A 26,356-nucleotide genomic window follows, 5' to 3' on the forward strand; every position below is an offset into this window, starting at 1 on the left:
CTTATCCCCCGTTATGCAGAAGAGCTCTTATGCTCCAGTGCCTTCCAGCTTTCCACCCTGTCCCTGCTGAGGGACTGGCCTCTGTCTCACATCTTCCTGGTGGCAGAGCTGGGATGAGATGGCTCCAGCCCAGAGAGAGCCCTTTCCTCCACCGAGAGCATTAGCCCCAGTCCAGGCTGTCTATCAATTAAAGGCAAAAGAACAAATGCACAAACTGTGCCACAGGTGCATTCCTTAAACGAGGAAAGTAAGAACGTGGACGCCACTGGTCCCAGCCTGGAGTCTCTGGGCCTGTTTGTCAGCCACTGTTCTCCAGTGACTTCACACAAGCCTGAGTGATCACGGGGGGCTGGCCATGAGCATGCAGAAGGCAGATCTCTCCACTCCTCGGACTGGGCATGTTTCCCCAAAACATCCAGTGCTGGGAGCCACAGAGGCCCAGAGAAGCCCTCAGCCTCAGCTGATGAAGATCCCAGCTATGAAGATGAGCTGACAGTGCTAAGCACAAGACCTGTTTCCACGCAGAAACACGCGAAAAACAACAGAAAACAGAATTCCCCTCCTCACAGAACCCTCGTGTTGGCTCAGTATCCCGAGGAGGCAGGAATTGGAACAGCCACTCCCAAGAAGAAAAATGAGGAACAGAGATGTTGAGAAACTTGCCAGAGTTGCCAACTGAGACAGCACAGAGGAGAGAAAACAAAACCGGACTTCTGACTCCAGGGCCTGCACACTGCACACAGCAGCCCTGCTTCCCTGCTCTTCTGGCCTCTGACGAAATTTCAAGATCCGCTTTCCATTTTATGCTGAGCTTTCTTTGTGCTCCAAAGTCAAGGTTTCTCTTCCTTTCATACGGGTTCAGAGGCTCTTCACTCCTAATGACTTTCCATAAATATCACGGTCTTCTTTTCCTTTCCCCTCCAAACACAAACAAAGAAACACCACCAAACATGCTTTGGGGGCTGGGATTCCAGCACAGCCCAAGTCACAGGTGCAGGAAGGGCTGGAAGTCAGATCCTGGGGTAAGGCTCCTGGGCGAGACCTTGCACGGCCCACGAATGTGACTGGGATGCTAACTTCCTTTAAGTACCCAGTTTTCAGCTTCAGAGAAATAGCTGCAGATAAGAAAAGATACACACGCTCTGAACTTCGGTTTTCAGCTGACACAAATGCGAGTTAAAGAGCGTCATGTCTAGATTAAGGTCCACAGCATCTGAAGTTGTCAGGAAGATGCGCCATATTAGGACACCGACAGTTTTTAAAAGGGGCCTTGAGTACCTTTGCTTAGGAGCAGAGAACCCTGAACCTCCCCCTGAGGGCAGCAGCTCTCTCTGCGACCCCAGAATCGGTGACTCAAAGTGCTTTGGTGGATGCACCGCGCCCCATGTCCTCTGTTTCCTTGGTTTGACTCCACCACTCCCACTTCCACGCTGACTTCTTACACAAGGCAGCTGACTGCAGCTGTGCCTCCAGATCAGTGCTACTATGAAACTATCAACATAAGTTGTTATTTCATTTTCCCTTTTGATTAGTTTGAATTTGCTTTTGCTTTTTGTTTATTATTTACTTCAAATATAATGGAATAAAGAAGTCTGGAGTTGCTTCTCTAGCAACTCCAAACAAGCTGAATAAGCTGAAGGTGTTTACACGGCACCAACAGGCACATGAGTAATCACTTAACCTTTCTGGTCTCAGTTTTCCTGAAAGCATCTGGGCTGGGAGGGAAGGGGAGTATTTGGATTAGATGATCTCAAAAGCTCTTCCAGTTCTAGAGTGACGCTGGTTGTAGGTTAACTCTCTATTCCAGACCAGTGTTTAATGCCTCCCTGAGAACACACATATTGTCTAACCATCTCAGGAACACTGCTGGAAGGGAGATGATACATTTTTACCTGAAAGCCTTTTTGCACTCTGACATTCTGCTATACTTTCTGGAAGGCTCTTGCTCAACAAGTTTGATTTGAATGTCTTTCTATTGATCATATTCTCAATTACTTTTACCAGGAGTAAATTATTTTCAAATCGGAGTCCTCTTAATCTCAAAGCTATTGTGTCTTTGCTCCGCCCAACAAAATGCAAGCCTGGTGTGGTTTCCCGAAGGATTCAACGCCTTTACTGATGGCTGCCGGTCAGTAGAAGATCTCCACTCTCTCATTATAGTCAGTGAGTCCTTCAGATGATGCTTGCTTCTCGAGTCTACTCTCCAGCCCCTCTTACCCATCCTCCCCCATTATTCTACTGTGGTTTTCTTTTATTAAACCATCAACCACCTAATAAAATTCTGATGCCACAGATCAGGCAAGCGGTCCCTTTGTGATGGATCTTTAAACATGACATATCTCTCCGCCAGAGCTTCCCAAAGTGGCACTTTGAAATGTCCCTCCCTAGTATGAAAGGTTTACGAATCACACTAGAAGTTTATGTTGTCTTAAAACATCCAATGCAAGTACTGTCTCTTCTCTTTCTCACCATAATATTTAGACCATAGAGGAGAAGACAGACTTGCAAAACTGAATGTGGTTTCCTAATATACTACTGGGATTATAGTTCAATGATTAGTAGAGGGGAAAACTAGCAAACAGCAGCCTCCAATTACCAGTTTCCCAAACAGATGAATAAAGATGGTCAGAGGAGGTTGACATTCAGATGAACAGCCCAAACAAAGGAACTCCATCATGAAAAACAGGCAAATGGCCAGCTCTACTGGAGAACATAAAGCAAGAAAGGTGAATACACGCAGAAAGCTGCCTTTCCTGGCAGCACGTTATACAATTTCTGACGGAGGAACTAAAATTAGCCACAGTCAGTAACAGGGAAATGTTTTATATCAGTGTGAGCTCTAGAAAAGCAGCAGCGACGGAACACTGTGGCTCCATCCAGCAAGCCTCCCTCCACAAGGTTCTGGAGAATCCAGACAATGAAAACAATGGAAAGAACCCAAGGCCAGGCTGAAAAGCCAGGCTCCAGCCAAACCTCCTGTTGAAGGCCATCCTGGCACTGAAATCCTTCCTTTCAAATCTATGCAAATGTCCTGAAGACAGTAACGAAATTTTCATTTCTCTCTGCATGGATCTGCTGTTCTCCGGATTCTTTTGCTTGAGCAAATGCCACTGCTGGCAGAACAGCAAGAAGAGGTCTTTCCAGAATCCCCAGGAAGACCTCAGAGAAGTCTTACTCAACAGATAAACATAGAAGTCTATTCTGAAGCTCCAACCCCCTAAAAAAAGAAGAGAAAAAGAAAACCACATGGAGCGTAACGATGCCTGCAGCAGCAGGATATAGAAGAAAGTCATGGGTTTTTAGCCATAACTATGTAAATATAAGTGAAGTGGCTGAGTGTTTCACGCTTCAGTTAGCTCTACTGTAAAATTAAGGCATAAACATTCGGCTTTGCCTCCTTTGGTGGGTCCTTGTGAAAATCAAATGAGATCACGGGATGTGGCTGTGTTCTGAATGGCAGAGCCTGTGCAGCTGTCCAGGGCAGCAACACAGGGTGGGGGGTTAAGGACCAGCCTTTGGCATCAACAGCTCATGGGTTCTAGCTGTGCTCCCAATCGTTCCTCCCTCAGACACACAGCTTTACCTACGACAGCTGTAGATCCATATATATATATATATATATATATATATATGTTTTTTAAAGACAGGATCTCACTCTGTCTCCCAGGCTGGGGTGCAATGGTGCAATCAGGGCTCACTGAAGCCTTGAACTCCTGGGCTCAAGTGATGCTCCTGCCTCAGCCTCCCAAGTGGCTGGGACTACAGGCACATACCACCACACCCAGCTAACTTTTTTTATTTTTTGTAGAAGTGGGGTCTCACTATGTTGCCCAGGCTGGTCTCTGATTTCTGGGCTCCAGTGATCCTCCCACTTCAGCCTTCCAGTGCGGGGATTACAGAGGTGAGCCACCACACCCAGCCAGATTCGTCACTTTTAAAAAGGGGATGATGATGATGCCCGGCTGACAGGGTTACTCTAATAATTATAATTAAACAAGTCAACTGTATCATACCAGGCTTGGCAGCTCAGGCCTGTAATCCCAGCACTTTGGGAGGCTGAGGCGAGCAGATCACTTGAGCCCAGGAGTTCTAGACCAGCCTGGGCAACATGGCAGAACCCTATTTCTATTAACAACAATAACAACAGCAAATAGTCCACTGTACTGAAGCACTGAGCATGGTTCCCAGGGCACGATGAACTTGCAACAAATGGTGGTTCTTGTGACTGAATACTGGCAAGGACCAAAGAGGGACTGGCACATATAAGAGTTCAAAATGCATTTGCTGAATAAATCACTGATGACAAGCTTATCCTGTTTGACAGATTATAGTCTTCCTGTAGCCAAGGTTTATTCTCACATCCCAGTTACGTTCCTAGCATAAATGCACACTAGGACCTATGCTAAGTGAAGTAAGTCAGTCACCAAACAATAAACACCATGATTCCACTCATATGAGGTACCAAGAATGGCCAAATTCATTGAGATAGAAAATAGGTAGGAGGTTGCCAGGGGCTAGGGTGGAGGAGGGAAAAGAGGACTTTGTGTTTAATGCGGACAGAGTTTCAGTTTTGCAAGATGAGAAACGTTCTGGTGGTGGCTGCCGGTGACAGCTGTACAACATTAATGCACTTAATGCTACTAAACTGTGCACTTAAAAATGGCTAAAATGGAAATTTTATGTTAATGTATTTTACTACAATTTTTAAAAGTGAAAAAAAAAAGAAAAAACAAGAAAGTTGGCATTCAGGGAAAATGAGATTAGATTTAGTGGCTGATAATTCACAAACAACGGTCCTTCATTCCAGCGCGGGTCTGAGCCAGTGTTGGGGGTGGCACCTACTGGAGGACACCCCATTTGGCAGCGTGTAAAGAGCACAGGGAAGAATCCCTGAACAATTTACTAGAACTGAACTGCAGTTTCCTAGGATGGGGCCTCTGCTTTTTATTTTTAATATCTGCAAGCAGTAACACTGACTCAGGATTTATATTTCCTAATTACGGTTGATTTCCACAAAGTTAAATGGAGATCATCAGGAAGAGAGGAGAAGATGAAGTCATGCCGATGAACAAGAGGAGCCGTCCTTTTACTCTGTAAGAATCAAGAACCAACTGGATCTGTTCCTTCTCCTGTGACTCTGCCCGGGCCAGCTCCTGTCATTATGTCGCCAGTTCCCTGGGGAATTGGCAATGGGCTCAGTCATCTGGCCTAATTAGAACCTGTACTAGATATAAAGAGAAAATATGTGGAAAGGACAAGTACGCTTGGTGGAATGGAATGGATCTAGCAATGGGCTTGGGGTCTGAAGGTTGAGGTCAAGTCCTGGCCCAGTCACGTGCTGACTGTAGGACCCCGAGTAAGTCCCTTCCCTTTCAGAAATGAAGGAACAGGAAGAGATCACCTCTAAGGTCCTATCCAGTCTGCTCAAACTGAGAATCCATTAAAGCACTGCCAAATTTCTAATAACTTGGACTAAAAATTAGACTCTGATGAACCACTGCCCTAAAGAAATCTTATCTGTTAACCAGACATGAAAATGTTATGGGAGGCCAGGCACTGTGGCTCAAGTCTGTAATCCCAGCACTCTGGGAGGCCGAGGCGGGCAGATCACCTAAGGTCAGGAGCTCGAGACCAGCCTGGCCAACATGGTGAAACCCCAACTCTACTAAAAATATAAAACTTAGCTGGAGTGGTGGTATGTGCCTGTAATCCCAGCTACTCAGAAGGCTGAGGCAAGAGAATTGCTTGAACCTGGGACGCAGAGGTTACAGTGAGCCGAGATCATCCCACTGCACTCCAGCCTAGGCGACACAGCGAGACTCTGTCTCAAAAAGAAGAAAAAAAATGTTATGGCCAACGGAGTAAAGAAATGTTGTGATCCTGTCCTCTACCTGAGAACGAAAGTATCCAAGAAGATGTTGATCAAGATAATTAAAGTATGAAAAACTCCAGGAAGAATAACTCCTAGGACAGAGGAGAGATGCTCCGTGGGGTGGTGAGATGGGTGACCCTAGACCAAAGCACTGCGCAGCCGGTTTCCAGGCCTCCCAGAGCCTCCCGCTGTTGCTCACCTGCATAGGAAGACACGGGGGAGATCTGCAGAGGGTAGAGCTCGCTCATGCTGACCGGCTGCTCATCGCTCTCCGTGGTCACCTCTACGACTTGGCAAATGTCCGGCGGATTGGTGACAATCTCTTGATCCTCAATGTTGCTGTCCAGATGGGACTGTCCTACAACTTCAAAGAAAAGACAGCCATCATGCAAAGTCTCCTGACCTCACAATTCTAGGACACTTTCTCAAGAAAGAAAGTCTTCCCCAAAAGAGCCAGGTTGTCAGGCTCCCATCACCATCTGTCCCCCGCCATGGGGCTGAAGAACAAGCCTGAGCTCTGTAGCTCTGGGGTGATGTCTCCCAGGGAGCAGCTGGCCAGCACTTGGCTCCCCAGGTCTGTCTCCAGCACGCCTGCCAATGGCATGCACCATAGCCATGTCCTATCCAGCTCAGCAGAATTCCACACTCAACCCCGTCACAGCCAAGGCCACAGGACCAGAGGCAGCATCCAGCCCCAGCCCCAGGGCCAGACATGACAGTATTTAGAACCTGACCGATTTCTGCTCCCTGCACTTGCTCCAAAAGAAGGCGCTGTGCTTATTTTCTGGATTCTGTGATCCAGGGAGACATTATCAAACCTTACCAAAGAGGAAGGACCATGAAAATCACGCAATTGTGTCACATCTAGCTGTGGGGTGCTCTGCTTACGCTCCCAGCTCCCTTCCTGCTCTGCAGGCAACATGTCCAACTGGCTGAAATATCAGCACAGTGGAATAGAGTCAGATCTCCAATTCTGGCAAACATTAGTAGCATCAGCTCCCCGGAACACTGATAAGACGGAATCTGACAACCCTAGCTCTGAAATCTGCCTCAATTTTTAAAATTATATTGTTTATTTCGAGATCATTGTAAACTCACATACAGTTGTAAGAAATAATACAGAGAGATCCTGTGTGCCTGTTACTCATTTTCTTCCAATGGTTATATCCTGCAAAGCTAGAATACAATATCGCAACCAGAGTATTGACATTAATAACAATCCACCCATCTTGTTCTGATTTCCTCAGTTTTACTTGCACTGTTTTGCATAAGTGTGTACCTGCGCCAGGACTAAGTGCAGTTTTATTACACATGAAGTTTCATGTACCTACCACCACTGTCAAAACACCAAACAGTTCCATCACCACCAGTCTCTCTCATGTGACTCTTTGTAACCATAGTCACCTTCCTTCAGTACCTCCCCATCCATCTCTTTGTCCAGGACCCCTGGGCAACTATTAATCTGTTCCCCATTTCATTAATTTGTTCATTTCAAGGATGTTATATTAATGGACTCATATAGTAACCTTTTGGGGCTGGCTTTTACTCAGCAGAATTCACTGCAGAGTCACCCAAGTTGTGTGTGTCAGTCATTGGTTCCTTTTCTATTGCTGAGCAGTATTCCACGGTATAGACGTACCAGTGTGTTTATTCTCCCCCGAAGGATGTCTGAGTTGATACAAGCCTTTGACTATTACAAATAAAGCTGCTATGAATGTTTGTGTTCAGGTTTTGTATGAACATCAAGTTTCCATTTCTCTGGGATAAATGCCCAAGAATGCAATTGCTGAGTCATATGGTAATTTCATGTTTAATTTTACAAGAAATTGCCAAACTGCTTCCCGGAGTGACCGTGCCATTTTACATTCCCACCAGCAATGTCTGAGTGATGAGATTTCTCCATAGTCTCAGCAGTGTTTCGTGTTGTCACTGTTTATTTATTTTGGCCATTCTCGTAGGTAAGTAATGATATTTCATTGCCATTTCAATTTGAAGATCCCTAAGGTCCTGCCCTAATTTTAAACGAAACTGACCTCATACCACTGTCAGTTGGATGAAATGTCCCTGAAAATTAGCTTCAATAAATAAAGGTGAAGAAATAATTCCCAAGGTCCTCGTATATGTTATTTTAACACTTTATCCCACAAGGATGACAGAGAAAGCAGCGTTATCCTGTTATAGATGAAGAAACTCAGGCACAGAGAGGGAGAGTGACTTGTCCAAACTCACACAGCTTGGAGTATATGCGGTGCTCTATGTTGCTGACGTTTTCTCACCAATCGGCAAAGTATTCAGGTTAGAATGCATTCCAGTCTCCTTGAGACGCCAGGCGTCATGGAGAGGCTCCTGTTTTAATCACTCCAAGTATTTTATTTTCTGAAGTATTTTTGTTTATAAACAGGTTCCTGTTTTAATTGCTTTCTGTAGAGTGATAAGCACATTATCTGATTGCTATGCAGGGAAGGTTTTAGAGGGCAGTAGCAATTCATAGGTTCTTTAATAAAGAAAGGAAAGGCATGGAAGAGGCTCAGAAAGGGGATTTGGGGCTGTGATAAGAGTCCAAAAGCCACAGCATACAGAATGGAAGGAAACCGGATCCTGTTTCGGTTTTCCTGGTGGGGATAAAATTAAAGAAAAGGCAGGCAGGCTCTATATGGCAGGCAGATCCCAAGCCTGTTTATTTCATCCTTTGGACTCTCCTATTTGAGGGTGAGGACATCAATTATGCAGGTCACTAGACACAGACTGACGCTGACCTACACTGACCTCTCTCAGGTTTCTTCTGCCTCTTCCCTCCAAGTAAAATAAAATGGCAGGAAAACAAGATAATGTCCTGCCCTAGCCCAAGTCCTGAGAAGCAGCTGGTGGGTGGAGGTAGAACCCAAATGGGTGAGTTTGAGGAGGGAGGGCGCCGTGATGCTTTGCATACTAAGGCAATGAAGGCCTTAGATAAATGCGACTTAAGTCGAAGCCATTTAAACTTCCAGTACTTCAAAACTCATCTCTCCTTTGCATGTTGCTCCTAATAGAAAGACAGCAAGCTAGCTGGGACTACAAACAATGGCAGCCGCTCAAGTATCCCCCTAGTCAGATCCCTTTGTTCCAACCAGGAATTCTTTCTCTCACTGCTTTTCCCCATGACATCCAAGTCGGTTATTCAACTAACAGAGATTTATGGAACACCTGCTTTGCACCTCCTAGCCTCCCAGGGCAGTCAAGCATCCGGTTTGTAAGAAGTTCATAAACATGGCTATAGGCCAGCGACTAACCATCTAGAGAGTAAGTTTAAGGCCGTGAACACAGAAAAGAAAGAAAAGAAAAAAAGAAAAAGAAGGGGGCCATATGATGGAAGCTGGAGAAGTGGGGTGTTTTTTCTAGTTTGAGGAATCAAAGGCTTCAATGAGGCAGTGGCACAGGGGTGGGGGTTGAGCAAAAGGCAGCAGGCACCATGCCCCTGACTTCTGGAGCCCCTTCCTGACTCGCCAGCACAGACCGGCCCCTGTCCCCTGGGTGCCTCTCACTCACTGTCCCCGTTGCTCGGCCGAAACTACAACGGGGCGTGACCTTGCAACACCTCTGGACTTCCGGCCTTGTGTTGCTGGTTAATTCTATATGCCCGTATGGAACTTTGAACTGGTCAATGGCATCTCTCCTCAATGAATGAACTTTCTGTGTCCAGTCATGACACTCGCAACTCCCACCAGAGAGGCACTCAGGGACTCTCCCCTGAATACATGGACACGTGAACGGGCCGAGGCTCACTGACTGGAGCCAGAGTCGAGTCCTGCAGGAGACTGTGACAATCTGCAATTACGAGATGTGACGATTAATGTTTTCTAGAAAACGTCAAGACTTCTGGCAGGCGGACTCTTGAAGCCTTTGGGAAGTGATAAAGACAGCCGGCTGCGGGTGCGAGGGCTGGGGGCCAGGGAGGAAACGTGCTGGGGTGATGATAATGTTCTGTCTTGAGTATGGTGGTAGTTACATCACTGAGTGCATCTGTCAACATTTATGACTGTATGCCTTAAAAGGGGTGACTTTTACCGTATTTCACTTAATACACATGACCTGGGATAAAAAGTAGATAAGCATGTCCACGCAGATTTTAGGTGTATCCTGGATGCGGGTGACCAGGACAGAAAAGTCAGTCTTTGTTTTCTGGGCTAGGATCTGGATACCAAGTTAATATAATGATGTTATCTCTCAGGCCAAATTCCCCCACAGGCGTGTGCTGTTTGATGCCCTGGTAAGGGACAATGGCCTCTCTCCATCCAAACATCCTGGGTACTTTAGAAACTTTCCAGCTCCCGAGTGAAAGCCCATGAGAGAAGCAGGGAAACCCCAGTATGGAAATGTTCTCTAGATGAGCATCAACACTATCACTAACCAGTCTCTATCTGTGTCTCTCTCTGTCTCCTGCCATGTGAACTGATTTCCCTGAACCGCTCACAGCAACACTGACTCCTGACAGCTGAAAAGACACATGAATAACAAACTTACCTGCTACAGCAAATAGAGTCAGAAGTGGCACTCCTCTGGGTACTCAAGAGTGTCCTGACTGATAATAATGACAAAACCTGACTTTCTGAGCACCTATCTTTGCCTCTACCTACCACCTCCCAAGACCTCACAGCCCATGAGGAAGGCACAATAGTGATCCCCATTCCAGACATGCTGAAACAACCGGACGAGACATAACCACATAACTAATTCAAGGTCAGACAGCCAATCAGCAGCAGAACCGGGATTCAATGTTACCCTTACCTGACTCCAAATTTCAACTCTTTATAATATGCTCTCCCTAACAGAGAGAGTTAATGAAGTCCAAACTGAGCTACTGTTGGCTTTCTTAGCCCCTATCAGGATAAAAAACTTTTGAATCTCACCTTAGTGAGTCTTCAGGCTCATAACTAATAGTGACATTTCTTTTCAACAGTTCTCTGTTGTGTGCTAGGGAAATTCTCAGTTAGAAGAAGGAGAAATCCACTAAGTTTCTCCAGTTTATTAAAGTCAGCACATCTGAAAAGAGTCACCCACAGGAATGTAATTTTAACTGAATCTAGTTGCTGAGAATTATAACAATATTATTTATGGCTGGTGACTGATGAACCGGTTTGATTCCTTAAAAGGTCATTCTTACTTTATTAGCCATTGTTGACTTAATGTAGGTCTCCACCTGAGAAAGCAGCTTGCTCCCACGCCTCAGAGAAAGTGCTTAAAAGCAGATTATTAGAAACAGAGGGGTCCTTGGAGGGGGTTTGGTCCTACCATTTTACAGCTGAAAAAAGCTGAAACCCAGAAGTCAGGTAGATTGCTAAGGTCACCCAAGTAGCTGCACAGTCAAGAATGAAATTGATTAGCAGGCATATAAACTCAGGCCATCAGCAGGGCCTCACGCAGGGAACCTCCCCCCACCCTTCTGAAGGTTTCAGGAGTTAAACTTCACACCGGCCCTGATGACAGAGCACAGATGGAGGCTACTTTTCTTAATCAAATATATTTTAATATGATTTTGGTAGTATCATAATCATATTATTTTAACCCCTTCTAGCCCCAGAGTGATTTATCTGTACATTTCACTTCATCCTCACAGTAACTCTGTGAGATGGGCCGGATCTGTATGATTATTTCCATTTTCTATATAATCTTTAATTTTTCCATTTTATAAATAATTATATATTATTTCCAATCTATCTAGACATTGAATTTCAAAAGATTAAGGAGTTTGCCCAAAATCACATGGTAAATAAAAAACTTCAGAAGCAGGTCTAGAACCCGTATCTTTTGACTTCCAATCTCGTGCTCTTTCGGTATAAAATACAGCCATGATTTGGTTGAGGCACTCGAGAGCCATGGTGGGAGAGACAGCCACCGTGGGGTCGGTGATTCAGAGACAGGGATCTGTAGGTGCCTGGGCCAGGCTGTCCCTGACCACAGGCTGCACACACCTCACCAGGGTGACAGAGTGCAGGAGTAGGCAAGAGTAGGACAGGGCACGATGCACCCTGCACCCCATGAGAAAACAGCATCTCAGGCTACTACACAAAGGGAAGCACAGGATATATCCCAGTAAAAACTCAGTAGAGGCCAGGCACAGTGGCTCACACCTGTAATCCCAGCACTTTGGAAGCCGAGGCAGGTGGATCATTTGAGGTTAGCAGTTCGAGACCAGCCTGATCAACATGGTGAAACCCCGTCTCTACTAAATACAAAAAAATTACCCAGGCATGGTGGCACATCCCTGTAATCCCAGCCACTTGGGAGGCTGAGGCAGGGGAATCGCCTGAACCCGGGAGGCGGAGGTTGCAGTGAGCCGAGATCACGTCACTGCACTCCAGCTTGGACAACAGAGTGAAACTCAGTCTCAAAAAAAAAAAAACAACAACACTCAGTAGAGGTAACCAATGTCTCAAAGGTCAATGATCTGGGAGCAGAAGTGTGGATGAGACGCGTTGGGCTGGAGCTACACCTCCTGTTGGCACTGCCACATGTCCAGTCCTCACTGTGCCCTGTGGACAAAGCCTTCGCAGCTGCTCCACCAGAAAGAGGCCCGCCACCATCCTCACTGTCTCCATGAGCAGCCACAGGGAGCTGAACTTGTTCAGAGTAATTCAAGTTCAAAGACAGGTATGAAAGCGGTGGGCAGGGCCCAGGTCATGCCAGACCCCGGGGACCTGGGGGAACTCAACTCCTTCTCTTGGGGTCAGTGGTGACATGATGACACTGGCATTCTTTATTCTGTGAGAAGAATAAATGAGGGGCAGAATGGAAGCAGAGCCCGGCTGACAGCCAAGGCAGGCCCACACACAGTGTCCGAAACAGAAGGGATGGACTTGAGAAGTACGGTGAGGGAAGACAGGAGGAGGTGACAGTTAATTATAAACGAGGTAGTGGCAGCCAGGGAGAGAAGGAAGAAGAAAACAATATATAGCATCACAAAAAGATGACAGCTTTCTTGAGTAAATAAAAACTTCTTAAGGCTGAAAACACAGCAGCCCAACTCCACTGCCCGGGTCTCTTGGTTGGCACCTGGTGACTGCGGAGCGGCCCCACAGTCTCACCTCAGTGCCCAGGTGCTCCAGGTCCAATACAGCCAAGAATAAAGTATGTTGTTGTGGGTTCTGAGTCTGGGCATACTGCGATGTAAGGGTTCACATCTCATATGGTGTTTCATCTTGCTAAGAGCGTTCTAGGGGTGTGGATAAAATCGAATGCCTTGTCTCAGGCCCCTTCTCCTAAGGGGTGAACAACTCAGCTTCCAGGAGAAAGCATGGGCACGGCTGACAGCATAGGTGATCTCTTCAGAGGGGGTGCCCTCCATCTAAAGACTCACCCAGAACTACTTTTTAATCTTTTTTTTTTGGCAGTCTCCCTCTATCACCCAGGCTGGAGTGCAGTGGTGCCATCTCAGTTCAGTGCAACCTCCACCTCCTGGGTTCAAGCGATTCTCCTACCTCAGCCTCCTGAGTAGCTGGGACTACAAGCACCTGCCACCATGCCCAGTTAATTTTTGTATTTTTAGTAGAAACAGAGTTTCACCATGTTGACCAGGATGGTCTTGATCTGCTGACCTCGTGATCCACCCACCTCGGCCTCCCAAAGTGCTGGGATTACAGGTGTGAGCCACTGTGCCTGGCCCCAGAGCTACTTTTTATCTTATAAATAAAATTTCTATCTGAAGCATAATAAAACATGGCAAAAATAAGGGGAAACAAAGGATATGGGAAGAGATGAAGATCCAGTGCCACAGCCCTGTGTCACCTCTGACCATCCTGAAACCATGGCAAGTGCTGGGGCCAGAGTCTGCCAACCTTGAGTTCAACTGGGTGGCCCTCATGGGGACCCTAACACTGGCCAGTAAGCTGCTGCTCTCCTGCGCCTTCGGGAGCCCATGTTGATACTTGGGTTTGCAGGCTTGCCTTAAAAAGCTGCTTGAGTTTCACTGTAGATAAAGACAGGCAAATTTGGAAACAATTACCAAAAAAAGAATATCCTGTGGGGGCACTTTGGGCAGCCAAAATTAAGACAAAAATCCCAACTCCATGACTTCCTAATTGCCATATGTCCGTCACTACAGACTGCTCTATTTACTCCAGAGTAACGAACAGACTCTCTGGTTTCATAGCAATCTTTGCTTTATTAAAGGGTGGGGCTGTGTTTTATCAAGAAACACAACAGGGTTACAGAACACTGCCTAGGCCGGTCAGACAGAATGTCCGCACCTGCAAACTTTTTACACTGCCCGAGAGATGGTTTCAATACAAAAAAGCACTGCTAACCTCGGCAAGAGGCCAGCGGAGGCCTGTCAGGACAATCCAGGATGCTGCTGGCTTCTTCCGTTTCCTAAAAACAGAAGTCACCACACACACAACAAAAATTCAATGCTAAAAGAAAGTAAAAATAAAAAAGAGTTTTTTCTTCTCCTTCCCCTTAAAGGGAAAGCAGGCTGAGGTCTTCTGGGCACCACACCTGTGCATTTGGCCACACGGGAGACAAGGATCATCAGAAGACACGTCTTCATTGTAAAGACCCTGCCCTCCTTGGGGGTGGGCACAGCTAGCTACATCTGGAAGTTGTTCAACTGTCACGAAGGAGGGAAAACACTGCTCCTCTGAAACCTCCAATCTAAATTTGGTGCCTTGGTTTTTCCCTCTCCTTTCTTTTCTTTTGCAGTATTTACCACACATGGTAACACTGCAGTTATCTGTGGGTGTCTTTGTTTACTATCTGCGTCCCTCCATGAAAAACGAAATTGGGCCTCCTCCATCTATTTCCTGCTCCTAGTACTGAGTCTGATATACAGAAGGTGCTCAAAAACATCTGCTGAATCAGAGTGGGCCCTTTGGCAACACATCTCTGGGCCTCAGTTTCTCTGTCTGCCAGGAAGCAGCTGCTGAGAGGACTCATGAGGACCGTCTTCCCTCTCCTTGGTTCCCGAGTTAAGTAAATACTCTTTTGTCCATGTGAACCAAATAGTGAAAGACTGGGATCGCTAGCCACGAGCCGCCGGGAAACAAACATTTCTCCTGGGAGGTCCCCCAGCCTTCTTCCACGGAGACTGACCCATCTTAAGTTCCTTTATCTGATCCTCAAAAGCCTTCGTTTCTCAGCCTTGAAATCCGGGGGCTGGAACTTGCATTCTGAGATGATTCCAAGACCTCCTCCCACTGACTATGTTATTTGAAGTTCACTGTTTTACAAATTTTAGGCCCCAGGGGGCTGCTCGTATGTATAAAAAATGAGATGTCAAAACAGTTTACCTATGATGTTCACCGTACTATCCACTTCATTTTTTATAGTTGAAGTCAGGACCGCATACTCAGGAGAAAGATCACTTACTCCATTACTAAGCCCCAGAGATGACTCAACTGGTTCTTGCTAGGAAGAAGAAAAGAAAAAAGAATTGAGAACACTTCCTTTCCCCTCCCTTCTCTTAGCTGAAATTCTACCCTCGGCCTACTTTCTTTAATGCTAGGGTCATTCATGTTCAGCTGCCGAATACATTCATTCCCTGCTTCTTTAAGCTGGCCTGTTTTAAAGCACATTTCTGCACAGGGTACACTGCTGGGTATTCAGCTCCTTCCACTTTCCTTCAAGGAAATGGTACCGGCCCATCTGGCTCGCCTTTAGGAAGTGCTTCCACCTGCAGACAATAGCTTTGGGGCTGCGCAGAGCTGCGTCACTGTCTCTGTAAAATGCCTCGCTGTGTGGATTCCACATTCTCCTCCTCTGAGGGAGTGCTCAAAAGAATCAATGCCTGGCTTTCTCCTAAGGGAGGGATCACGCCACCTCCTTCATAGTTATTTCTTAGCAAAAGCTCTGCCCCAATGACTGGCCCATGCCACCTCCTTCATAGTTATTTCTTAGCAAAAGCTCTGCCCCAATGACTGGCCCAAGAACAGGAGCCTAGGGGAAGTTGTAGATGAATTCTCTGCAGATAAGTTTTGCCATGGCCTCCGGCCACCTGAGGCCCTGCACTGGATGGTTGGCTGATCACAAGGACCGTACCCTGGCCTGAGTCCAGCCAGGCAACCCCATACCATGGGCTTTACATAACTGCCCTTCAGGTGGCTGAATATCCCATCCAGCCCAAGAATTCTGCACGCACACACTAATGAAATAATGAGAACAAATTCCTTTCCCTTACTGGAGCTCTGAATGTGTGCTTTTTTCAAGTGCACCAGAACCCTCCATTCCCTTGTACTAAACAGCTCTGCAAAAGCCAGCCCTGAGGTGCCTGTTGCCGTTCAGCTCTCAAGGTAAGCTTGCATCTGCTGCTACGATAGCAATCAAGTCAGACAAAAGCCACACAGGACAACACCCAAGGAATCCAAAGCGGAAGAAGAGGGTGGAGAGCAGAAGGAACACAGGACTGGAAGCAGAGGATCATGCAAGTAGATGTGACTGTGTTTGGAAAAGTCAACAGTGGTCGGCTCTGAAACATGGTGGGTGTTCTCATCAGTTTATTTATACACTAGCTGGAATCAATCCCCCCAAAATCCTCAAAAAGTCACTAACGGAAGGAGGAGAAATAACCTCCTCCTTCATAATCCCACCTGGCAAACTCCCACCTCAATAACATGACTTCAAAGGCATCGCTCCACTGTATAGCTCGGTTTTTAAATAAACGATACGCTGCCTGCTTTACCAGATGTCCCGAAGGTCCAACGTAAGGGCAGGCCCAGAACATCCATCCCTACCGGGCACGATTTTTATTCCTTTCTCCCCCAGCATCTTGCATCTCTTCTCTTACAAGTTCTAAATAAGAAGTCTGCCCTTTCTTGGGTCAAGCACGGTGGCTCACCCTGGAATCTCAGCACTTTGGGAGGCTGAGGCTGGAGGATCGTTTCAGCCCAGGAGTTGGAGACCAGCCAGGGCAACATAGCAAGACCCTGTCTCTACAAAAAATAAAAACATTGGCCGGGTGTGGTGGTGCATGCTTCTTGTCCCGGATACTTGGGAAACTGCCGTGTTGGGAGGATCTCTTAAGCCCAGGAGTTCGAGGATGCAGTGAGCTATGATTATGTCGCTGCACTCCAGCCTGGGTGACAGAGTGAGAGTCTGATTCTTAAGGGAAAAAAAAAAGCCTGTCCTTTCTGGAAAAAAAAACAAAAACAAAAACACTTGCCTGTGACATGGGTGAGTCAGCAGGTTTTCCCTTCCTTCACAGCCAAACTTCCGATCCCCCGTCTGCCTTTCCGGACTTGGCCTCTCCACCTGGGCCCCCTTTAGTTCCTGCGGTCTCGCTTCCCCTCCACCTCCAGAATCAAGCTCCCAGCGGGTCTTGAGAGCTCAGGCTTTGGAATCAGAAGGGCCTGGGGCAAAGTCTGGCACCTCCCCTCCTCACTAGCTGTGGCTCCTTACTGAACCTCTGTAAGCCACCCTAGGGCACCGCGGACAGTTGTAAACTGAGGACAATAATAGGACCCACTCATAGGGATAAGGTGAAGATTAAATGAGCTAACTACGTACATGGCACTTATTAGTAAATAAGTACTCACCATTACCAAAGGTCACCAACAAAACTCTGCTCTCCCAAATCCAATGGCCTTTTCTCAAATCCCTTCCCCCAGCCCCATATTCTGACCTCTGATGGACCGTGCTGTCCCTCCATGGCCACCTGGACTGACACTGCTGCAATTCTCCACCTCTCCAACGGCAGCCTCCTTTCTCAATGGCGTCCTCAATGACCCTGGTCAGTTTCCCTCCCCCAAGTCATGCCCCACCTTTCACTCTTCCACCTCCATTTCTTCAACTCCCTCAAAAAGAACTAAGCACAGACCTCTGAAGAAGTGACAAGAGAACTGCTCATTTGTATGGGTTTCCTTTGCTGTCTGACCTTATTTTTTTACTCATTCTGTTTCTAGGTTTCTTATAAAACTAATGAGGCAGTCAGGCTTGCATATATTTAAAAAGCTAAATTAATTCTGATTTCTCCATTGAAGACCTCTAAATGTTACACATAATCTACAGTTTAATTAGTGACAAGTGATACTTTTATCACTTGAGAAAACGATGACTCAGAGTCTAAATTAATTTTCCAAGATCACGCTACTTTTAGCCTGCGGAGACACCGGAACTGAACTCTGTCTTTGGTCATGAAATATGGTTCAATTCCAGGAGCTTTCTGTCTTAAGAAGCCCTTGTATCCTGCCCTAATTCCAGTGGAGACTGAGACACTCTTTTGAACAGTGTTCTACTCTCTCCATACTTTTTTCTTTTTTCTTTTTTTCTTTTTTTTGAGACGGGAGTCATACTGTCACCCAGGCTGGAGTTCCATGGCGCGATCATGGCTCACTGCAACCTCCACCTTCCGGGTTCAAGAGATTCTCCTGCCTCAGCCTCCCAAGTAGCTGGGATTACAGTTGCCTGCCACCATGTCTGGCTAATTTTTTTGTATTTTTAGTAGAGATGGGGTTTCACCACGTTGGCCAGGCTGGTCTTGAATTCCTGACCTTAGGTGATCTGTCAGCCTCGGCCTCCCAAAGTGCTGGGATGATAGGCGTGAGCCACCACACCTGGCCTTCTACTCTCTCCATTCTTACCCTGTATCCTGCATTGACCACTTCTATAATGGCATCATCTCTTCCACCGATGGAGGCTGGGAGAGACTATTCCAAACACTGTGTTACTCCCTTCACCCCACTTCCAAAGAAACCGTCATTTCAAAGCCATCATCTCACTGATACTGTCACTCCGGACGGACAGTACAGTCAATGGCACAGTAAAATGGAGCCAGCAGCTCCTGAAACGCCTCCATCCAGGGTGCAGAATAGGCCCAGGAGAGAAAGATCTTCACTAAACTGGGTCAAACTTTTTAAAATGATTGGAAGTAGAAACATCTAAATCTAAGCTATATTAAAAATCCAAAGATCTCAAATGAAGAAAAGGGGTGTGGAGTTCTCTATGTAAAATGAACATAGAGATCCTGCAGCCCCTGAACAGCCTTCACCCGCAGCCTCTCCTGGACCCCCGATGCCCCACTCCTGCCCTGGCTCAACTGCCTCCTGCTTTGCTGCACCAAACCTGGCCCGGTGAATCCTGGCCAGGATTCATGTCCCCTCTTTCTGCTCCCTTTCTCACTTTAGATAGAGGCTCTTCCGTAAATCAAGTAACCCATAGCTTTCTTGACTTTTAATCTTCTCAACTTACTCCAAAGATTAAAAAAAAGAAAAAGAAAGAAAAAGACCCTGCTTGGGTCCAGACTCCTCCACGGTGCATAAACGCCGCCAAACATTTATGTTCAAAACCTTTGCTCTAATTATAGAATCCAAGGTTTGGTCTACACGGGGGCATGAACTCTGCCAAACACTGATGCTCAAGAACTTTTGCTGTAATTACAGAATCCAAGGTTTGGTCTATGGTTTAAGGGATTTTAAGCAAAAGCAAACTGGCACAAGAGAGAGTTCAAGGGCAGGAGCACGCTTCTTTAGACCTGTAAAATAATACACCTTTAGCTGGTCTTGAAGCTACACTTGCTGAATGGGCTTGGGGATGGACCAGAGTTAGAGGACAGCAGAGGGACTCCCCTCTGCTCCAAGCCTATGCTGTCTCAACCCTGTGCTAATGCCCCTTGTCCCTGAAGCCCTGTTTAATGGGCCTCCAGCCCACCTCCCACCTTCCAAAATGCTCTAATTCATCTGTGCAAAGCCAATCTCTTTGAAGCCAGATTTAAGAACATCAAATTTAAGGGCATCTCTAGGTCTCTGCTAACAGAACGTGTAGGCTGAGAGCTGGACTTCACAAGTAGGTCAGGGAACTGGACCCTGGCGAGTGCACGCACCCAGCACAGAGGCTGCAATGCCACTGAGAACAGAAGCTCTCGTAAGACAGGCTGGGGCCTCCTGCCCGGTCCCAGAACCACCTTCCTTCCGCTCCTTCCTTGGAATGAGGCCATCGTCATTCTCTTCCTCCCTTCTCTCACTGCAGCTTCCCTCTTGACTTTCTTCCTTAGCTCACTTTTCTCTGCCTCTTCTCTGCAGGCCTTTGTCTGCGTCTCACACAGCTTCTCTCTTGGAGAAGCCATCAGTGTCCAAAGCTACCAATGCCATTCTCAAGTAAATGACCACACATCTGCCCATTGGGCACTCACTCAAGTGCTATGCTCTCCAACTTTCTAGCTGGCATTTACTTTCAGGGCTCTCTGTCACTTCAAAGGCAGCATGTCCAAAGCAAAACACCCTCTCCACAAAACGACCTCCATTCCCAACACCCCCGTCTGAAGGTGCAAGATGCAGGGGCCTCCTCTTTAGGCTGCTCTTATCTGCATCCTCCGTACCCTCTTCCACTTTCTGGAGAAACGTCTCCTCCCTCCATGCCAGTAGCACCAGCTACTGCCTTTCCACAGCAGTGTCTCCGCCCCCACTCCTTCCTACCCCGGTGAGAAAGGCCTCCCTTACACACCAGTTCCCTCCTGCTCTAAGTGTGCTCCAAGGAGTTCAACTGCGTCTCATCCCATAAAACTGTCCCTCAACCTTTTCAAACTGGGCTCGGAGGTCCCGTTCTGAGCCACCACATGGGAAGGGAGGATCCTGGGCAGGCAGAAAAAGCCTGATAACCCGCTTCACCCAGGGTATCTCTCAACTTATCTGTTTTTCAAGTGAGTTGCTGGCGTGTGTTTTCATTTGATTAAAATTTAAAAACTGAAGACCTCTTCCAACCAGTGAAGGGATCACTCCAGTAGCAGCCCTGCCAGGGAGTGTGCCGTGTTTTAATCCAGCTCATGCCACTGTTAGAGCCAACAACTCTATGAGAAAGAGCAGCCAAACCCCTATCTGCTTTTCTATAACTTCCACCCATAGGTCTGCGCTCAGAACCAATACAGACCAGGCCTAATCTTTTCCAAGCGACTTTGGCAGCCCTTCCCCATTCTGTCTCCTTCATAACACTAACACTTTGATCTGGAAGCACTTTGCAGCTTCAAGGCACGTATATCTCAGCCGCAAACACCCCTCCGAAGCAGGAAGTACCCATTTCTATTCGCCTCACCTACATGCCTGTATTTCTCATTGTCCCCTCACACAAACTTCTGCTCTAATTAAGCCAGTTTCCTGTCTCATCCAGGAAAGACAAACCAACTCTAATCTCCAGGCCTTCATTCCTGATGCCCCTAGTGTGGGGGAAGGACCATGGTTTGACCCTGTCCACCCCTCAAGGCCTGGCTTAGGCCCCAAAAGCTACAAGGCACCCGGTGGACAAACCTGGATTCAAATCTCAGCTCTGCAATGCAGCCTTGGGAAAATGAATCAGCTTCTCTGTGCATCCATTTCCTAAATGTCTACAAGGTAAACGACCTGCCCATCACAGGCAGAACTCAATGAGACAATAATCATAGCTGGGAACTTGGAATCAGCTGAAAAATACCAACGAGCACCCCTCTGTTTTAACTACTTCTATCCTTATTGTTCTTGGCCTTGTGTGAAGTCTCACAGAGCAAACCATTCCATGATATTTTCTGAAACATATGTATGCACTGATGATGTAGCATCCAGGATTTCTCACTATTGTTTTTCTTCCTTTTTTGAGGTAGGGAAGGGGTCCTGCTCTGTTGCCCAGGCTGGAGTGCAGTGTTGCAAACATGGTTCACTGCAGCCTCAAACTCCTGGGCTCAAGCCATCCTCCTACACCTCAGCCTCCAGAGCAGCTGGGATTACAGGCATGTACCACTGTACCCAGCTGTTTTTCTTGTTTTCACTTCCTTAGATATCCAGTTACTGCCGCACAGGTGGGGCTTAGCTCAAGGAAAACATGGCTCACTGAGTATGCAGGGATATGCTCACAAAAGGAAATGTCAGAGGATGCTGAGGCCGTTTCTGTACATACCACATGGCCACTGGGCCTTGGGTCTTCCAGTCTCGGGGAGACTATTTGTTGGGGGACATACAGCATGGAGATGAATCATGAGTGACCCCAAGAAAATTCTAACACTTGGCCTACATGTTGTAAATACTGTTTGCTAATTAAAACTTCAACTTGAATTGAAGATTGGGAAGAGCTTGCTTCAACAGCAAATTTTCATACCTAGTTACCACATGAAAGACAAATTTCCTCAGTAGAAGAAACCTGCTTAGTGTATCCAGTTACATATTTGGATAGACTAAGTAGGTTTAGTATATTTGCACAGGGTATATTAACTCAGTCCCTGGGTGTTTTGATATACAATTAAAAGGTAATATATTAATAGCTAGTAATTGTCCTCTGACTTTCCAATTCCAGACGCCCTGGGGAGTTCACTTTTCAAACACTCTACAGAGACAGAGTCCACACAATGGCTTGAACAGCCAGGAAGCACAGAACTCGGGAAGCCCACTGGCCTCTTCCGAGCTTCCCTGCTTTACTGTAAAGCACAATGCAAGTAGATCGAAATTCCAAGGTTAGGCTGTGTGTAGGCCTAATGAATCACCTGCCTTCTGCTGAAGGAATCAGGTCCTTTCAAAAGAAAAGTTTCAGGTATCAATCCTATCCTCATGGCACAAGGATTTCATGAAACACACTTGGCTAAGGTGGCTCTTGACCCACATGGCTGTACCTAAGGGGATCTCTCACTTACTTCCCTGGGCCAGGATGGTCAAGCCCACCTAGGACTGTGCCTTCCACAACTTGCTCATTTTAGGGCCGTGTGAAGACACTGCTGGTGCCGATGTGGCTGCAGAGGTCCCGGATGAACGGGACCACCGTATGGCAGGAACTACTAAGATGTACATTTCCTCGCATTGCCACATCCCGGAAAGAGGACATGCCTTTCAATCCAGTATGTGTCCCGGTTTCATTGGAAGCAGTTTTTCTAAGAGATGCACAAAATAACAGTGCATCTTAGCATCATGGGCATCTGGCATTCGATGGAATACAGTGGATACATGTGAGCAACGTGGGCTGAAAAGGCAACATCTGTCACTCCATTCTTATTTCTTCATTAACTGTGATTCGGAAATTCAATCTGCATCCTAATGGAAAACCCCTCACTCCCACCCCACATATCCTACTTATTTATGCATCGATTTAGTCAACAAACGCTGAGGCATCTATTCAGTTATCAAATACATATTAGTGGTCTGTTCTGGGCCAGACACCGAGCTAGATGATGGGAAAACAGTAGTAAATACGATTCAGTCACACTTGAAATTGTAGCAAATTCTCACACATTTGTGAGAAAGGTATACTTTTCTGACTAAATAACATGAATCAAAATGTAGGCCTTAAAAATACTAACTCGGCCAGGCTCATACTTGTAATTCCAACATTTTGGGAAGCCAAGGCAAGAGGATCACTTGAGGCCAGGAGTTTGAGACCAGCCTGGGCAACAGAGTGAGACCTCACCTCTATAAAAAATTTTTTAAATTATCCATGCTTAGTGGCACACACCTGTAGACCCGACTACTAGAGTGAGGCTGAGGCAGGAGGATCACCTGAGCCCAGGATGTTGGGGCTGCAGTGAACCATGATCACGTCACTGCACTCCAGCCTGGGTGACAGAGTAAGACCTTGTCTCAAAAAAAAAAAAAAAGAACTGTGAGAAATGATATGGCTAACAACTAGGTTTGTTCAATTGTAAAAAATATATATATATATATAAAGAGGTAATATAGGAGAAACATATATACTTAAAAAATACTTAAAAGACATTCAAAAACCACGTGAATTTTATATGGGTCTTAATTCAAGTAAACAAACCACACGAAAGTCATAACATGTATGAAACAACTGAAACTCTGAACACTGGCTGGATATTCACTGATATTGAGAAATTACCGTGCACTATTTCAGGTACAATAATGACATCATGGTATTTTTACAGAGCACTTATCTTTTAAATATATATACTGAACTATTATGGAAGAAATGCTATGAGGTTTGGAATTTGCTTCAAACATTATATTAAGCTGAACTATAAAGAATTGTTTGTGGGCCGAGTGCCGTGGCTCCCGCCTGTATTCTCAACACTTTGGGAGGCTGAGGTGGGAGAATTGTTTAAGGTCAGAGGTTCAAGACCAGCCTGGCCAACATGGTGAAACTCCATCTCTACTAAAAATACAAAAACTAGCCAGGCGTGGTGGCATGCGTTTGTAGTCCCAGCTACTCGGGAGGCTGAGGCAGGAGAATCGCTTGAACCCAGGAGGCAGAGGTTGCAGTGAGCCAAGATCGCACCACTGCACTCCAGCCTGTGCCAACAGAGTAAAACTCTGTCTCAATTAAAAAAGAAAATAAATAAATAAATACACAAATTATTTTTGTAAGTCAAAAATGGTTGAAGGGCTGCAATTTCATGTTAGAAGTCAGGAAACGGGAAGAGCTATTGATGAAGCAAAACTGGCCGGGAGCTAATTAAGGTTAAAATTAATCTGAATGATGGCCTATGGAGTAAATTTTACTCATTTGTCTCCTTTCTATGTGCATAAAATCTTTCCACAACGAAAAGTTAAAGCACAGTCAGGCCTTTAATATAGTGCAATATTTAAATTTAGTTAAAAATAAAAAATAGTGAAAGTGAAACTAAAAGTATCAGTGCAGAAATACGCTGCCTAAATTTCTTCATCTGCAAAGGGAGGCCAGCGAGCTAGACAATCTCTCTGAGATCCCTGGGTCTGTGGCCATAGTGTCTGCTCTCTGCTCAGCCACCGAGGCTTGTCCCCAGTTTTGCGGGGCATATTCAGCTCTTCTCTCACTATTTAACAAGGGCCACCTCATCTGTGCACAGAAAGAGATTCTCAGACTGCAGGGGACTTCAGACCACACAGCCTCGTGAGAACTCACACACACACGCACATCCCACGGGAAACCCTTGTGGGGGGCGAGAGATGCAGGGGGCAGAAGGCAGTCATTGAGAGCTGTGCTGATGGAGTGCTGAAGCTAACCACTGTGTCCCCCACCGAAGGGCCCGCGACGGATGTCTGTAACATACAGTTCATACATTTTATAGAGGTAGAGAACATTCAATACACACTAAAGTATATTTAATAGCCTGAAAATATGCTTAATAGTATGAGCCACAAGCTGTTGTGGAGCTTAGCTGGCACAGAATGACCGCTGGCAACGGCCGTCGTGGCCAGATGGAGGCCTCAGCCTGCCGAACACAGTGAGAATCTGTGACTTCATTCATAAATTTCCCAGGGAAATGGGATGAGGCAGGGCCCTGTGTACCTATGTCTGCAAGTGGATACATGCCGAAGAGCAAACATGTAAAGCACAGAAGACACAAGCAAAGGAAGAAAGATGACACACTCCGCAGAGGTCCTGTGACTCGACTTTACGAGGCAGAGTATGAGTCATTAATAGGAACCCAACTTTGGCTTTCTCTCTGAAACACCCAAGATTACCTTGATGTGCTTAACTTTGTCTTCTTTTTCTGTCTTTGGTTTCTTTCCTGTGGCAACAAAAATGTAGTTTTGGATTAATTCATGAAGGGCCTCCAGAGAAACATTTCCCTCAAATTAAATTCTTTCTGAAACTCTCAATGAACCTGTTGCTTTACTCTGTACATGATCAAAATTCCACATGTATCTTTTACTGCCTTTGGTGAATTGAGAGTCTTGTTTCCAAGCCAGGTAGGGGCGGAATGATCCCCCACAGCATGAACAGGCTATTCTACCTGCGAAGTGACTGCAGATGTAGAAATGAAGAGGTCACGAAGGCACGATGACATAAATTGAGTGATCTTGTTTTAGTCTGCAAATGCCCTTACCTTTCTTAGAAGGCCGCTCCGATAGGGGCAGCATTCGGTAGACCCTGAAGGCATTGTTTCCTTTCTTTATGCTTTTATCCTTGACTTCTTCAATATCAGGCAAGGAATTCATGGCACATCTGAAATTCGCCTTCCACGTTTTGGGATCAGGTTTATCTACTCCTGGTTGATGCTTTCCTAACAAAACAGACAAAGATTAAGAAAAAGAGAGAAAACATTAGATACAGAGGAAGAAATTTCTGGAAACACAGTATTGCTGGTCAGGCAGTATGAGGAAACCTTTTCACTCCAGGCTATACCTCCAGTGACCAAACGTCCTGGTGTACCTGGGGGTGAGAAGGTTCTTGGGATGTGGGAATTTTGTTTTTAAAACTTGAACAGTTCCAGGCAAACTGGGACAAGCTGGTCACCCTGGTTCTACTGCACAGCTTGAGGAAACTATAAATGCTAGAAGAATGGAGCACCAGTGTAAGAAAAACACAGAAGACCGAGAGGCTGCAAAGTCAACAGGCAGAGGGAATCTGAGTGCCTCTTTTTCATCTGATGCTCCAATAGAGTCCATTCCTGTAAATAGCTCCCTACGTAAATGTTGTAATAAATAAATGTATTTCTGACTACCTTTTGTGGGGGAGATAAATTTGATCAAAGTTTATAGCATCAGAACAAATGAGCTTCTATTCCCCTGGTAACACGTAGGGAACTTCTTAGAATACCACATTTCTAGGAAATTGAAGGACTAAGAGTCTATGAGATGAGGGGAGCATTACTTCTGACGGCGGTAGTTTGCACCCCATGTGTCCTGGATG

At 46.1% G+C, this 26,356-nt stretch overlaps 1 protein-coding gene across 5 annotated transcripts in view; it reads right to left on the reverse strand.

Moving 5' to 3' along the window:
• IRF2 (interferon regulatory factor 2) overlaps positions 1 to 26,356 on the reverse strand; it is an 86,555-nt gene that overhangs the window by 4,772 nt on the left and 55,427 nt on the right. For 4 of the 5 annotated variants that reach the window (XM_073017760.1, XM_008000386.3, XM_037994132.2 and 1 more), the window contains 4 exons: positions 25,551 to 25,727; positions 25,186 to 25,232; positions 15,133 to 15,250; positions 6,072 to 6,236 (listed from right to left, as the gene is read on the reverse strand). In XM_073017760.1, coding sequence (XP_072873861.1) covers positions 6,072 to 6,236; positions 15,133 to 15,250; positions 25,186 to 25,232; positions 25,551 to 25,727 — 507 coding nt within the window. The remainder of the gene's footprint in view (positions 1 to 6,071; positions 6,237 to 15,132; positions 15,251 to 25,185; positions 25,233 to 25,550; positions 25,728 to 26,356) is intronic. The other variant, XM_037994139.2, reaches the window with a different exon arrangement.

Source organism: Chlorocebus sabaeus, chromosome 7 (assembly GCF_047675955.1).
Source record: "Chlorocebus sabaeus isolate Y175 chromosome 7, mChlSab1.0.hap1, whole genome shotgun sequence".
Taxonomy (NCBI): Eukaryota; Metazoa; Chordata; class Mammalia; order Primates; family Cercopithecidae; genus Chlorocebus; species Chlorocebus sabaeus.